The sequence below is a fragment of the Seriola aureovittata genome, chromosome 7 (genome assembly GCF_021018895.1).
Source record: "Seriola aureovittata isolate HTS-2021-v1 ecotype China chromosome 7, ASM2101889v1, whole genome shotgun sequence".
NCBI lineage: Eukaryota > Metazoa > Chordata > Actinopteri > Carangiformes > Carangidae > Seriola > Seriola aureovittata.
In genome coordinates, this window is record NC_079370.1 from 24,778,512 (window position 1) to 24,794,065 (window position 15,554).

At 42.0% G+C, this 15,554-nt stretch overlaps 1 protein-coding gene across 3 annotated transcripts in view; it reads left to right on the plus strand.

Moving 5' to 3' along the window:
- LOC130172703 (intermembrane lipid transfer protein VPS13B-like) overlaps positions 1-15,554 on the plus strand; it is a 322,841-nt gene that overhangs the window by 199,821 nt on the left and 107,466 nt on the right. For all 3 annotated transcript variants that reach the window (XM_056381575.1, XM_056381576.1, XM_056381574.1), the window contains exon 32: positions 12,007-12,210. In XM_056381575.1, coding sequence (XP_056237550.1) covers positions 12,007-12,210 — 204 coding nt within the window. The remainder of the gene's footprint in view (positions 1-12,006; positions 12,211-15,554) is intronic.

Consider the following 15,554-nt stretch of genomic DNA (forward strand, 5'->3'; position numbering starts at 1 on the left):
TTGAGGTAGTGACTTCTTAACAATCTTTGCTAATACCCATGTAGTGAGATTTAATGCATCAATAATTGTATAAGTTTCTATGTAGTTAGAGTAAGAAACTCAGGTTGATCCAACATTTTTATCAAGATGTTTGTGCTATTGTCAATATCTGTATGACATGAATGAACCAAATATAGAATGCAGATCTCTTGCTTTCCCATGTATTACACTTACACAGACTACTGGGTTATTATGAATACACCTAGAGGTATTGTATTTTGTAGAGTGTCTAAATCCAGCATAGTTGTGTAGTTACCCAAGGTTGGCATAAAGAAAGTGACTTTCCACACAGTGAGTATTCTGTTAAACTTCACAACAGCTTATGTCCGTGGGGTCAAGATTAGCAAGCTGGCAAGTCAGTGCAGTGGGAGGTTGAAGCTCTCCAACAGAGGGCTGTGTGTGTGTGTGTGTGTGTGTGTGTGTGTGTGTGTGTGTGTGTGTGTGTGTGTGTGTGTGTGTGTGTGTGTGTGTGTGTGTGGTGTGTGTGTGTGTGTGTGTGTGTGTGTGTGTGCGTGTGTGTGTGTGTGTGTGTGTGTGTGTGTGTGTGTGTGTGTGTGTGTGTGTGTGCGTGTGTGTGTGTGTGAGCGCGCGCACATGCGTGTGTGTCTGTGTGAATGTCAGTCATGTTACTTCAGCTGTAGGTTTGAGAGAACCACAGAGGGAAATGTGAAGCCACCGTGTAGACAACTCTACTGCGGTGGTCCCCTTTCTTCTCTCCACAACTTACCCCACACACACAAACACACACACACAACAGACCTTCAATCAGCACCCCACCCTGTCACTTTATCATTGCACGCATGCACGGCTATAGTTACACACATGTAAGCGGTGCAAAAATTATTAACTCGAGCAAATATGTCTTGCACCATATATTTTTGCTGAAATGAAATGTCCAACTGTTGGCAAGACTTGCCTCCATTCCTCAGTGATGACGAGGAGCCAGTGTTTAAAGAATCATTGTTCTCTCCTTGATATTTTTCCACCCTCTCTTCAACCGAGAAGGCATTTGAAGAGCTTTGAACAGAGTTTTTTTCTCACACTCTCACAGGTCTCACATTATGTGTAGCCTGGTAATGGACTGATATTATTAGCATTTTAAAGCCACATAAGAGTGCTTTTAAGGAGAGGAAGGCTGGCTTGAAGGCTGAGGGAGAGATCCAGCTGACAGGCACATGTTGGATAGGGAGCACAGGGAGACAGAACGTGCACACATCACAACCTGACATGTCACACGCTCACACACACACACACACCATGTCACACACTGCGCAACCCTCACTGCCTGTTGTTTTTGTGTGAGACATATTCAGTAACAGTATCAGTTTTGATTTTTGCTGCCACAATTACTTCATTCATGTTTCATGTATTTCTATTCTTGAAGTTTATGGAATGAAAACTAACAGTTCATTAACACTCACTACTTTGTCTTTCACTTCAAAAATCAACAAAATGTATAGTTTGTATATGTAGAGACACAGATGGAAGTAAGCTGAAACACACCAGAGTGTTTTCTGCCCTGTATCTTTAAACCCTAACAAATACTTTGATCTACTCGTGCTTTTTACCATGAATTCATTTTCCTTCTGCCCTTAATTAGTTCTTCTTCCTCTCCACCCAACCCTAACAGGCCCAGTTCAACTGCTCATTTAATGCCTGCTTTGTATTACTCCCCAGTCTATACATGATTCAGTCATCATGTGTCCCCACAACGCACTTCTCCTTTTCCCCTCCACCCACGTGCCAAGTCATCACACAGGATGTTGTTTCCTGTCTTTTCCTTACCTTGTTACCGTCTCTTTGCTCCTTCTCCTCACTCTCTCCCCTCTCCTCTGCCCTGTCCTCACTCCCTTGCTCTGCAAAATTCCCTCTCCTCTACTGTTGCTTTCAATCTTCCCCCTGTCTGTCCTCTAATCTCCCTCTTCTCTGCAGGATGTTGTTGAACATTTTCTACATCTGCCCTCTTCTGTTCCTCACCTCCCACTTCAGTTGGTCTCCTTGTTGCTCCCTCTCATCTGTCTCTCTCTGGTCAGCTCACAGGATGCTGCACAGCATTTCCTGCCACCAGGGCCACAGGAAAGAGGCTGAACACAGGCTCGTTTGATGTGCCATCTCCTCTAATTTTTTACACCTGGACTGTTTGCTATACAGATTTTCTGCTCAACAGAAGCACTACTTGTTCTCCTTCCTTCCTTTCTTCCTTCCTTCTTTCCTTCCTTGCTTGCCTCCTTCTTTGCTTCCTTCCTTCCCTGCTTCTTACACCATCCTTCATTAATTTTCTCAATCCCCCACTACAGCCTGTTGCTACACAAACTGCTTTTTTGTTCAATATGCTTTTAAGACCTGAGGGTGTATAAACTTCCATTCCACAGAGGCACAGGGGGCTGTCGTGTTCTCATCTCTCAGTTCCTTCTAATAAAACCAAGGCCCAGTCCCGTTGCCAGCTCAATGCAGACACTGCTGTAGCTCTGTTGTGCATGTTTTCCTTTTATTATTTTGTCCCTTTTTTCTATCCATTTCTTTCTCTTTGTTTTTTCCCATTAAAGGTTCTCAGTGCCTGCAGCTGTTTGGATGGTGGTCAGAAGTTTTGGCATTGTGTTGTTTGAATGCCATATTTTCACAGCACTGCCTGTTTAGAGTTGTGGTTTTGTCAGGAGCCTGGCCCACAGAGGCCACTTCCTCCTCACTGTTCTGGAGTCGCTGTACCAAAACACTGACTGGCAATGGGCAATGGAAGAGAGGGGAGAAAAAAAAGAGTAAGATATTCCGGGGGGGACTAAAAGATGAGTAGAAAGTTATTGTGGAGGGAAAGTTATTGTGGAGGGAATTATGTAGAGATGATGTATAGATAAGGTACAATAAAAGAAAGAATGGAGAGCAAGAAACAGTGGTGAGGTGCTGCAGCAGGAAACTATTGAGGGAGGTTATCTTCCCCAGAAACTCTCGTCTTAATAATTTCTCCATCATTATTTTTCATTGAGGTTTCTTTATGCTTTGAGCGCTGTTCCCTAATTACTACCATTCAATCTTTCCACTCATTCTGTGTCTCACAGCAGTTTCCTCTTTCCTCTCTGTCGCTTTCTATGACTTTCATCTCCCTCAGCATCTCTCTCCATTTTGTGGTTCTCACATTCTGCATGGTTCTTCCTCCTTATTGGAACAGGGTGCAGTGCCAGAAAACACGCCAAACAGCCAGACTCAGGCTGATTCCTAGAGAACAATGTCATTCCACATGTAAAGTGTGACAGGCTCCAGATGAGGCTGATTGAAAGCAGCTTTTATTCCAGTTCTCGCCTGATGAAGCTCTCTGATATGCAGCCATTTCAGCAACCTGTTAGATGGTTATAGGGGATTCCAATTACACCTAGCCTCTTTTCATGTGACATTTCTGCCTGTCGCTAATCTTTGCGGTCAACTTCTTTCCAGTTCTTTCTCAGTATATTTCCATACAGGAAGTGAGGAGGACATAAATTGTATCATTTGACTTGCAATTAAAGCAGTGGAACTGGTGTGATGACATGCAAACTATATTGATGACACAGCTTGATACACCAGAGTTGTAACAGCCACAGTGATCTTTGGTAGTGATTTGTGTTTATGTGTTTTGTGGAATCAGAGGGTTTACTTGCTTCTCTGCTGTACATTGTTATTTCTGTCATAGGTGCTTTGGTGGCAGCCCCATCATTTTCACATATCAGTGAGCATTTATCTGCTTTAGATACATGGCCCCTCTGGAGAGAAGTAACCCAGACAAATCTTTTTGACACATCACAGTAGTAAAAGCACAGATGTAAATAATGAAATGAATGATGACTTACTGTCGCACTGTCATTGTTTATTGGGATACTAACAGAAAGGACAGAAAGGATCGTTAATGTTATCAGTGGCACTTTACTACTACGACAAGTCAAAATGTTTGCTTTGAAAAAGTTTCTACTTAACTCATTTACCTTCAGTTTACATGATCTGGACTCTGAGCTAAATTGAATCAATCTCACTCTGCAATATTAACCTCCCTCTTAACACTTCACGTCTGTGCTACATTTACATTTCCTTTCCTGTTGCTTTTAAATGTAGTTAGAGTATTTTCTTTACGTTCCTCTCCTATCCCATGTCTTTACCTTTTCTCTGTTCTTCCCACCCTCTCCCTCCCCAAATCAACAACATCACTAGTTGAATAAGATAAGCACAGAGAGTTCACTCCCCCATGTGCTTTCCTCAGATAGAGGGGAAAAAGGGGGAAATCTCTCATACAGAAATGTCACTCTGTATAAACACACTCAGCGGTGTGGATGAATGCAAGATCCGCTTCAGAATTATAAACACTGGCTCCGCAGCCGTTCACAGAGGAGGAAGAATTAGCTGATGTAGGAAGCATGTGTGCCCCAGATTATTGTAATTATTTTATGCTGTTTTTCCTTGCTGACATAAAAGCATTTGGACACTATCTCATGAGAAAGTGGTTGTAGTCCTGTAGTCTTGGGCAGCACCAGGGGTTTCTAATCTGCTCTCATATTCGCAAAGTCCAACCTGTCTCTCCTTAAAGCTTGTGATTTAGACATAAGTTTTTAATTCCATTATGTGGGAGCTTCCAGCAGCAAGTCATTGTATTGTATTTTGTTTCGTTCTGCCTTTTGTTTGCTGGAAGGAAATTTGAATTAGAACAAAATGTTGTTTAAGGTCAAGGCAAACGTCAACAAGAAGGACCTACTGTTTTAGCTATCTGATTACATGTTTGTTCAGCCTGTCTGCTAAACCTGTAGCATACATTAACCTAATCAAATATGGCCATCATTTGCCTGACTTTGTTTAGGAAAATTGTCATTCTTTATCCAAAGAAGGTTGAGGCCTTGATATATAATTTCGTTGTTTTAAACATTTGTCAGAATTCAATAATTGCTGTAAACAATGTGTAATCAACTTCAAAGTGCTCTGCCAAAGCCCCTCATTTCACAGATAAAAATGAACATCTTCAAAAATATACACAACGCGTCCGTATGTACGCTAATGTGAACCAGCTTGGCAACACTGAACCGCTTAATCAATATCAAGTGGAAAAAACAGTAGTGGTTCTTGCTGTTGGATCCATAAAGTGAGCCTAATTTTACAGCTCCATAAAACACCCTCCTTGCCAGAGCATGAATTGAACAATTTATGTGCAGAAGTAAATCACAAGGAATGCTCTGAAGACTGTAACCATCTTGGTTTCAGACTCGTATCATAGAGTGGATGTATGTTGAATGTGCCTGTGCGTGTGAGCATTATGTTTTAATGCATTTAGAGTTGCACCACAGATTTTTTTGTAGTTACGTTCGTTTTATGCCTGTTATATGATCTGGGAATGATGAGAGGAATATGCACCATGACTATATTTTCTGACAGTCTGGATAATGTGTCTAATGCAACATGTGAGGGGCAGCTGTACAAGTATTGCTCTTGCTGTATCATCAGTTATCATCAATCTACTTGAGACTGCATCAGCTGGTTTTGGTCCTGGGTGATTCTGACTCCCTTATGTTTCAATAGTAGTTTGGTTCACTCCAGGCTGTGTCAGTCACCAGTGAACACACCGAGCGCCTTGCCAGATACCACGGTCAGGGTTTAGATTTGAAATCTTCCTCCAACAAAAGGATTATTTTCCTTTAATTAGTGTAAAAGTAGCATTGAGGTATGTGTCTGTTCTACTTAGGCTTGATGAAAATGACTGCACGAGGGCAAGCCAGATCCTTGACCTCCCGTGCCATGTTCCTTACTGCAACCAGTTATGAATAATCTATTCCATGCATGTGTTTAGCGATTAATTAAAGATAAGGCCTCTCAAATTAAAATGGCGATGAGATTACATCATTGTGAAATTGCTTGGTGGGGACACAAATCTGGTTTCAATCTGAAGTCTGAGGAAGTCAGCGAGGCATTCCCTTCACACCTCTACATCAGGGACTTACTGCTAAAACGCTGCCTGACATGTTTTATAAAAGCAGCATTATGTCCATTTTCACAGCAGGGAGGAAGCATTTCAAATCTGTTAGTGCTAACAGAGGAAGTGATTTCACAAGCACTGGCCCATTCGGTTTCATGGGAAAAATGGTAGCTTTGTCCTGCGGTGACGCTCACACACGCACACATACAGATGACTCGTAGTAATTCTCAGCAGCAACTTCAAGTGCGTATGTTGTCGAAGAAGATCTAAGACAGACGGATGCGCACACACACACACAAACCTGTCAGCGATTTTCAGCAGCAGCCACAACTTCAGTTGTTCACAAATGAGGATCCAAGGAGCCTTTTTGAGCGGATCCATTACAGATGTACCTACTGTATGAAGGAATCCAGTGAGAAGCTAGTGCCCTTAAAAAGCCAGAGAATTACTGTCCCTGTTACTCAAGAATGTTCCATGCTTAGAGCAACATGCAAGCAGAAGCAGGAGAAGAGCACAGTTAAAGCTAAACAGACCAGGCAAAGTGTGCGTGTGTGTGTGTGAGTGTGTATGCATATTTAAGGCTAAGAAGAACAGAAGCAGTGGGGATGAAGACGACATCTGTGCCATTAGTTTGATGCAGAGTACTTCAGACTGAATTTTAAGTTGTGAGTTGTATCAACAGCCTGACTGTACAGCCAAGGATATGTGATATTATATGACTGTAAAAATACTTTTTGATATAATGTGTTAATAAATGAGTCAGTATCCATCGTGTGGTTATAGCAAACTGTATGTTTGTACTGCACAGTGAATCATGGAGTATGATGAAGGATTAGCAGTTTAATTTGTATAGTCACTGGCATGTGTGAATTCCATGAAATGTACCAGTTGAAGCCAAAGGAAATATCTGTACAATCTTCACATATGGCTTCTCTGCAACAATGATGCAAGAATCAGATTCTGAATTAGCATGATGAGCCTGTAAATTACACCGGCCAGACTGACATCTTTAACAGGCCATCATGGCGAGCACATGTTAGCCAGTCTCTACAGAGCAACGCCTCTAACACCGACCATGTTTATAACAATATAACTTTTCTGACATGTAAACTGCATGGGAGATAAATGACTCTTGTAATTAAGATATGTTGAACTCAACGTACAAACACTGACTTTTGGTGTACACCATGTCATTGTAAACAGAGGGGCTTCTTCTGTGGTACTTTCTCTCAGCTTTTTACTATCATGTACCTCTGTCATGAGGGTGGTATGAGCTCGAGCGAAGCCCTACTTGTATTGTATATACAAGTAATAGTTTCCTCCTAAGATCTTATGTAAATACGATATAATTGGTCGAGTATGAGTGTCTTAAAGTGCAATCAGCCTAATGAATAACAGGCTTCTGTTGGGAGCAGCAGTGGAGATGAGTAATGCTGTTGGGCTTAAAAAGAATAGATGATTGAGTTTTTGTCATGGGAATTTGTAAGTACATCAAAGCCGGGACACAACGCAGGAAAGTGGCAATTTCTGTTTATTGTGTATTGTCCCAGTGAGGAAAGAAAAAAGAACCATAGATAGGAATTGTTGTAGTTGGCTTAAACACCCACAAGTAAGTCCCTTGTTATTGCCAAGTGACACATTTAGAGCATTGTTACAAGTTTGTTGTCTTGGATATTTTGTTGTTTTTGTGAGTGTGTTTGACTTCTGTTGAAAAAGCTCCAGTCATCAAAAATCATTTTAGGTGCAGCAGCATAAAAATCCTTGAGTGACTGGGTCTTATTCTGCTGACTCGCCTTGTTCCACAACATCATTTTCCCTTCTCACTCCAAGGGCTGCTCAGCATTCTAATTCAGAGCCTTAATTACTGTAATTGGTAGATGCAAATTAACAGCAATTGGACTTGACTAGGGTCATAAATCCACATCTCAGAAGTTGCCGAATTTCTGGCAATTCAGAGCCGACCACCGTAGACAGGGGTGCTTAACTTACAAAGTAATTGCAAGTTTCATGAATCATAATGCTTATGAATTCCCCCGCGGCACACACACAGGCCCAGTGGGACTCCGCTGTAATCCACTGGGAGTCGTGGTAAACTGATTGAGAAGCCACTGTGCAGCTTTGGCCTCTCCTCAACAGAATACCACGGAGGAGTTGCTGGGTGCTAATGGTGTTTGGTTAATAACATTTGGAGCCACACAGAAAGAAATCAAAACCTCAATTGAACACTTTCTTTTTTAGAATTTATAGATGACAGAAACTATTTATGCTGTTTTCACAAAAACCCTCTGCCTCTTGGATGTTACTTTAGTGTTTGAAAAAGTAGTTTAAAAGAAATGAAATGACACAGCAAGACGTGCACCGTTAGTGTTTCACGTAGCGTGTGTTCTTTCAGTTCAGATATACATTAGCTGGGGCCTGCTCAAAACAAAGAACTTGGAACACTCATGAAATATAGCACATCTGTGTAGAAACCTAATTTAGCTTGACTCGGCTGAATTAAGTCTGAGATCTCAATGAAATTTCTACTCAGTATATGTTCAACCAGGAGAGCTTAAGCAGAGGGCCTCATCTCTCTTACACACACATATACATGCACATGCACACACACACACACACACACACACACACACACACACACACATTTACATACACCCCTGCCTCTGTTGAACGTGTAACCAGACATATATTGTATGTGATTGTTGAGGAAATGAAGTGAAAAACAGGTCTGGGGTTGCGGGTTCAGGTTGCGGGTTTCAGAGTGACGAGATCCAGAAGCCAGCGGCGCTTGGTATTACCCCGGTGCTTCCTGCCCCACTGGCCTGGATGGGGAGGGTGTGTATGGTGGTTGAGAGAGGGAGGTGGGAGGCCATTGAAAGCCAAGAGCCATGATACACCCTGCCCCACAGGATCCCCTCGCTAGAGGCTTTAACACAGCCCACAGCTCCCACACTCCTACCATCAAGCCATGAACCTCAACCAGATCCCCTTGTGGTTTATTTTACAACCTTGAACCACTGTTGGCCTTCAAAACCTCAGCATGGTAATCAGGCTCTCCCAAGATTCCACTTTCGCTCTTTTTCAACAAATGTCTTTACTTATTTACCCACTGGCTCTGTTCAGTATGATTTTGTATCCGTGTAACACTCTAACATTATATTTCACTGTAGTTTTTTGCAGTTCCTTCTCTCTTATCGTGCAAGTTCTATACTCCAAATCTGGATGTTATTTCAAAGTTATGTGCAGCATCAAAGTAAATCCCTCTCTGGTTACACCTAATACCACCATGGCATGGAGGAACAGTGTGTCTGCATGAGCTTATTTGTTGTTTATCAGTGTATACATGTACTACATTAGCTAATGTGTGTGTTAACTGATGTGTTATGCATGTGCCCAGAAGGTTCTTCCTCGAATCCTGTTACCACTTCAGCAAACAATCCCGAATCTGCAGCACGTTAAACACGCAGTCTTCCCACACGTCTACCTAATAGCACAAATCATGACTGATGCTCTGCCCAGCACACGCATAGGCCCAAAGAATGCTAAACAGAAGAACATAACTTGCAATTAATTGCCCATTTGTAAATTTGTCTGCATATCTTCCAGAGGAATTTGGAACATCATTATTTTTTTCTCAGTGATGAAGTACCAGTAAATCGCTCTTTCCAAGTCCTGCATTCTAGATACATAGCACTGCCATGTCTTCACTATTTTGTCTGCTGTTTCCCACTGGAGGGCTTGAATTAGATGGAGGCTTTGACTTTGAGCCATAATAATGTTGGATGGGAGCCCTCATATTTCAGCTCTGATGCGAAATCGGCCCAGTGGCTTTTCAGAGTCAAATTGGATTTAAATTGTGTCAGAAGAGGGAGAAATGTTTTTTAAAATAATAGCCATGAATGCCATGAAACAGAGCGTTCTTACTGCAGAGCTTTTGATCCATTTTTATAAATAGCAGAATTTCGTCGTAAAAAATAATGTTTCTGTGGTCTTTTCCTGCAATTAAAATAAGGTTGGCTCGGGAACAAGGGCAAAACTAAGTACTTGTGTTTGAGGAAAATTTCTCTCCCCCTCCGAACCCCCATCCAAGCCCCCTCCCCTTCCACCAACACCACCGCCTAGCGTTCCTCAGCTGCGAAAGCATGTCATGTACCATGTCACCACATGGTACTGGCAGGCAGATGTCTGATAATGGCAGACCCAGAGACCCAGCAGAAGGGTGTGTTCCACCTGCCTTGCTCCGTATGTTTTCAGTTCATCCGTGCATATGTCGGGCAGAGTGAGTGCCATGCTTTCCCGAGGCGTTCCCTGAGTCCTCTCGGCCAAGCAGTGTGGTCTTTACATGACCGATCAGATACGTCAAACCACCACTGTTTTCCCCCCACATGTACAACAAGAAAATCTGGCTTCAATTATTATTGCACCCCAAGGGGAACTTCCAAAATTCCTCCCTTCCTCATTTGTCAGAAATGAAGCTCTCGTTTCCTGTGATTGGCTGAAATATGTCTTTTGATATTAAATCACACTGGTTTCCACTGGCTGCATGACCAAGACAAATGTTTATCATATTTATTTATGTCATTGGAGATGACCCTGCAGCTCAGCAATGCAGAGTTTTGGCTGCAGACTCCCATGTTATGTTGATTATGAGTAAGAGAGTCTCCTAAATAAGCTGAAGTTAAGAGATAATTTGGAAAGCATATGAGGTAACTGTGGTTTGTTTAATGTGAAAAATACAGTTTGGGGTTGGGGAGGGTGATGGAGGTACTGTTACAAAAGCCCTAATGAATCTAGACTGACACATCCCACCCAAATCTTACAGGGCTCTTGGTTTGATTTATATTATACTCTGTTGATAAATGTGGTTCCAAATGTTGATTAAGGATCTGTTTCACTTGTTTGTATGTCAACAAATCCAGCTAAATCCAGTTATGCACCTCTGATCTCCCATTGCCATTGTTTTTGTACTTGGTGCTTATTGTCATAACATCACGCTCTGGTAGAGGCCTTTGCAGTGTGGCTAAGGAGGGGAAATGCTATATGAAAATTGCCATTGACGTTGCCGAAACAAATAAAACTACTCATGCAGCCACTACATCTGTAGCCATTTTAAGCCCTTATTTATACCATTTAAGCTCTCATTTGAATTCACCAGCACAAATAAACATATCATAACGAACCAAAAGCCCTGATGTCATATGCAGATGTTGAATTTTGATTATTCCTGTTGCCTCGTGAATTCGTCAGGATCTTGTCTCTCAAAGGCAAAATAGATGACATCATTTTTTCTTGGCGCTGATGGGACAGTTTTACTCACTTGACTGTAGCAGTTCAGAGACCGTGCTGCCCACTCCTGACATATCTCTACATCTCTTCTACCATATTACAGTTTGTGTATACTGTAGAAGTCCTGTGTTTCTGTAGACAGAAATAGAAAAAAAGAGGCAGTAAGATCCCCACTCTCCAGACCACTGTGGCATCAAGCCAGGGGGTTAGGCAATGTTTACTGCTAATGATAAGCTGGCATGAATCAGAACTTTATAAAAGGCAAATTATTTCACCTGAGGCCTGTGGGGTTATTTATCTGAGGTCTGGTTGTACAAGTACCACAGACTTTGATTCAGTCATAAATCATGTTGTAAGAAACTTGTGCTACTAAACCACTGAGCAGGCAAAGGGAAGAAAGAAGTCAGTAGTGGTTAGGGCCTACTGCCAGAACCTCTTTACTGGCTCAGTATAACAGACTACCTGGTCTATTCCCGGGGTCATGTGCTTCATTGTAATTGACTGTATAAAGTACAGCCTGATCCAATGTGACCCCTGCAACACTAAATAAAACCAATTCATGTTTTATACGTTTAGGTTACTTGGACTTAGACACCTGCTTGTTGAATGTGGCTGCACTACCCCCTCAAATATGTTGTCAACATGATACACTTTCTCAAAGATCTAAGTCTCAGCCTGACCCGGACTCTCTCTAGAATTATAAGCACACTGCATGATTTATAAAGTGACTCTACCAAATAGCTTTTTCCCTCTCTTCCCTCCAGACGTGCACTGAACCTTGGCATCCTGCGTGACCCAGGTTCAGAGGTGGAGGACCGTCAGTACCAGGTCGACCTTCAGTCCATCACCATTGGAACAGCTCAGTGGGAGCAACTCAAGCCAGAGAAGGAAGGGATCAAAGGAGGCGTATCAGCAGAGAGTGAGAGGAACTCTCAGAACCCAGCCCTGGAGTGGAACATGGCCAGCAGGTCAGGAGTCACTTCAGTATTTGTATGTTTATTCTGAGGGGATGATACATTCGTTCATGTTGTAATACCAATGCTAGTCTCTTTTCTAAGATGTTTTCACTCTTCTATAGTGTCTCAGCAGCTTCTTAACCCCTTAGGTCATCACTTGTAAAGAGTTTTTCAGACGTTTTGCAAATAATGCTGTTATGTGTAAAGTCTGTTAGAATCATCGATAACCAATCCCATCCCAAGCAGCTACACGGGTCAACTGCATGTTAACTAAATGGTTGTGAGCAAAACAAGGCAGAACAAAATATTGCTTGATTATTTTATTAATATTCATGTTGTGGGAAGAGAGAACGCCACTGGGATGCCCATGTTGCTCTGTATCTGCCTTATGCTTTAAGCAGTCACTTGTTTGCTAATCTGTTAGCCATTCGACTTTCATGATCAGATCATGTTGGTCAGTTGATCCACCACTTCAATCCAGAATGAAATATCTCAGCATATATTGGATGGATTGCTTTGACATTTTACAGACAGTAATGGTTCCCAGCAGATGAATACTTTGGTGATCTTCTGCTCCAACGCCACCAGCAGGTCAGATATTTTTCCTATACTGGAGAATATCTCAACATCAGCAAAACAGATTGGCACAAAATTTTGTACAGCAATATGCAAAACACACAAGCACAGACATTTATGGTTCCCAGTCAATGTAACCTAATGACTAACGACTATGAATAAAGCAAGTGTGTGGCTGTTGTATTATTTTTTTAATTGGCACTGGACAACAGTGGAGTTTTATAAACTTGAATCTCACTGCTGCTAGATTAAATCATTACACCACTTGTCAGGTGCTGTGTGTGTGATCTGCTGTGAATGTCCCATAATTTATCTCATCAGTCTTAATGTGGGAGCAGCATGCAGTTATCATGGAGCCTCCATGCGCAGTCATAATTACAAACCCTGTCATTTTTTTATAGACTCGGGAGCTAAAACAAGCATGAGTGTAACAGCCTGTTTGGCCCCACATCCTTTTTTTCCACTCATGTTTTGAGAGGGAACAGGCCCAAAACTCACAGAATCACAGGCAAAGAGTCCAGATTTGTTCCCTGTCAACTAAAAATAAGCCTTGTGGAAGAATGCAGTACAAAGTCAACATGGGTCTGATTGAGACTGAGAGCTCTCAGGTCATCAGGGCTTGGAGAGAGGCTGGCTTAGTTACTCACACCTTTCACACACACACACAGGGACAAACTCAAGCACCAGCATTCAAACCCTCATTCATATTCATCATGAACACAATTTTCTCAATACACCCACACCCACACAAACACACACACATGTGTGCAGAGAGAGAGAGAGGGACTATGATAGTGTTTGGAGCCCTGCCAGGAAAACACAGACTGCTGCTGTTGCTGGTGGTACTAAAGCTGAGCCCTCAGCTCTCAGACTGCAAAAAGATCCTTTATTGTGACAACCACTCAAGATTTATTTAAGGGAGACATTCTTACAGTTTCTTCTTCCTGTTTGGGGTCTAGCCACTGTATGGTTTTTAATAAAGGCAAAAAATACCCAAAAAACACCCAAAAATATCAGTTTGGTAACCTCTTCTTGGTCAAGAAAATGTGTTGTTAAAAAGTAAAACATTGGGAAGAATTTAATGGCAGAAATTGGATGTGCTTGAATGCAAAAGAAACAATATTCACCTGTCTGTACGGCCACGAAATATCAGGTCGTGCCTGACACATTCCTGCTGCAGGGGATAAACAGATGCTCTTTGGAGGAAATTCCTTAAGAGAAAATAACAGCTCTTTCTTTTCCTCATACAATTGTAGTTGCAAATGACAGAAATCCACCAAGTGCAGAGCTTGTTAGAAAACACTGTTTTTCCATGAAGACATCTGTCAGAGTTTTGTCAAAAGCTCGGGGCCACACAAAATCCCATGGAGGCGGCCGCCCAGTAATTATGTATGCAGGAGAAACCCTGCAGTAATAAGAAATTCTTAAATCGTAGTATTCCTATCTCATATTATGCTTTCAATCAAAATGACTCAGAATGAACAAGCGAATGGACCTTTGGTGTTTGACATTTCAAAAAGACAAAGGAGTAGTATCTCCAACCATTAGACCACCCTGATTTCTTTTTTCTCCCACTGCTTCCATTTTTCCCAAAGTCCTCACTTGTTTCTCTCCGACCGTCGCAGCCAGGGTCTGTTGTTAAACAGCCCTTTTAAGTAGCTGATTTGGACCAATGTTAGAGTCTTACGCTCTTACTACTGAGTCTGATGAGCTCATGTGAGCAAAAGACTACTAGGGCTTAAACCACTTACATTTTTTCTTTCTTACTCTTAATATATCTCTGTCGATGAAAACACGGCTGCCTGGGCCTGATGCCAAGGCCAGATTCTGTGAAAGGGCAATGAGGTGAGATTCTGGGCTCACACTCTGGACTCCAGAAGATGCTGAATGCCTTTTGAGAAGACTCAACTTTCTTTGGATATACAATAGCTATAGTATGTCTGGATTTCTATTCAGAACTTGATTATAAGATGACCTAACATGAAGCTTAACAGTTACTTTTGTACTCAAAGGATTTACACACAGTATATTATATTGTAAAGGTCACTTTCACAGTGACTTTTTGCCAGTGAAGAACATTGTAGTAATTAATCATCCAATAATCTGAAGGTTTTGGCTGCGGACAGCATCTAAATTTGTCTGTTGAAAAATGTCCAAACACGGAATTCTCATTTCACTCCAACATCTCTGTTTTACTATTTACTCTCATCTCTTCTCATTTTCACATCCAAATCATTAAGATTCACACAGTAAGCAGTTGTGTCTCTGTGTGGTCACGCTGCGAAGGTCAAAGTTGCTGTTGTTGTTGAAGTTTGTGAATTTCACTCTAACCCTCACTCTTAGCTTCCAAACAAATCATTGAAGGTGGCTGTGGTTGCCTCCTCATTCCCCTCTCTCCTTGCCGTGGCAGGAACAGCACTGGAGGCTCTGTTGGAAAATGGGCTTTGCTGTACTACTGTGTGCTGCACTGTATACCCCAGCCTCAGTCACCACCCAAACTAGTCATAACTGAACATGTGATTTAGAATGTTCCAACACACCGAGGAAAGGAGAGTCAAGTTCACAGCTTTACTTGTCCGCTGCAATCACCAGCAGAAATACACCACCTTGGTTGTAATTAGTTTTGACACGCACCACTTCCAAAGTTCACACCTTTTCCTCATTCCTTACATTGATACCCCCCACCCCCCTGTCCGACTTTGGATTCGTGGCATGTTCACGCTGCAGTTTTTTGGGTTCAGTTCCAGTAGTTGCGGATCTGTAGTGGCCTCAGTTGGCTT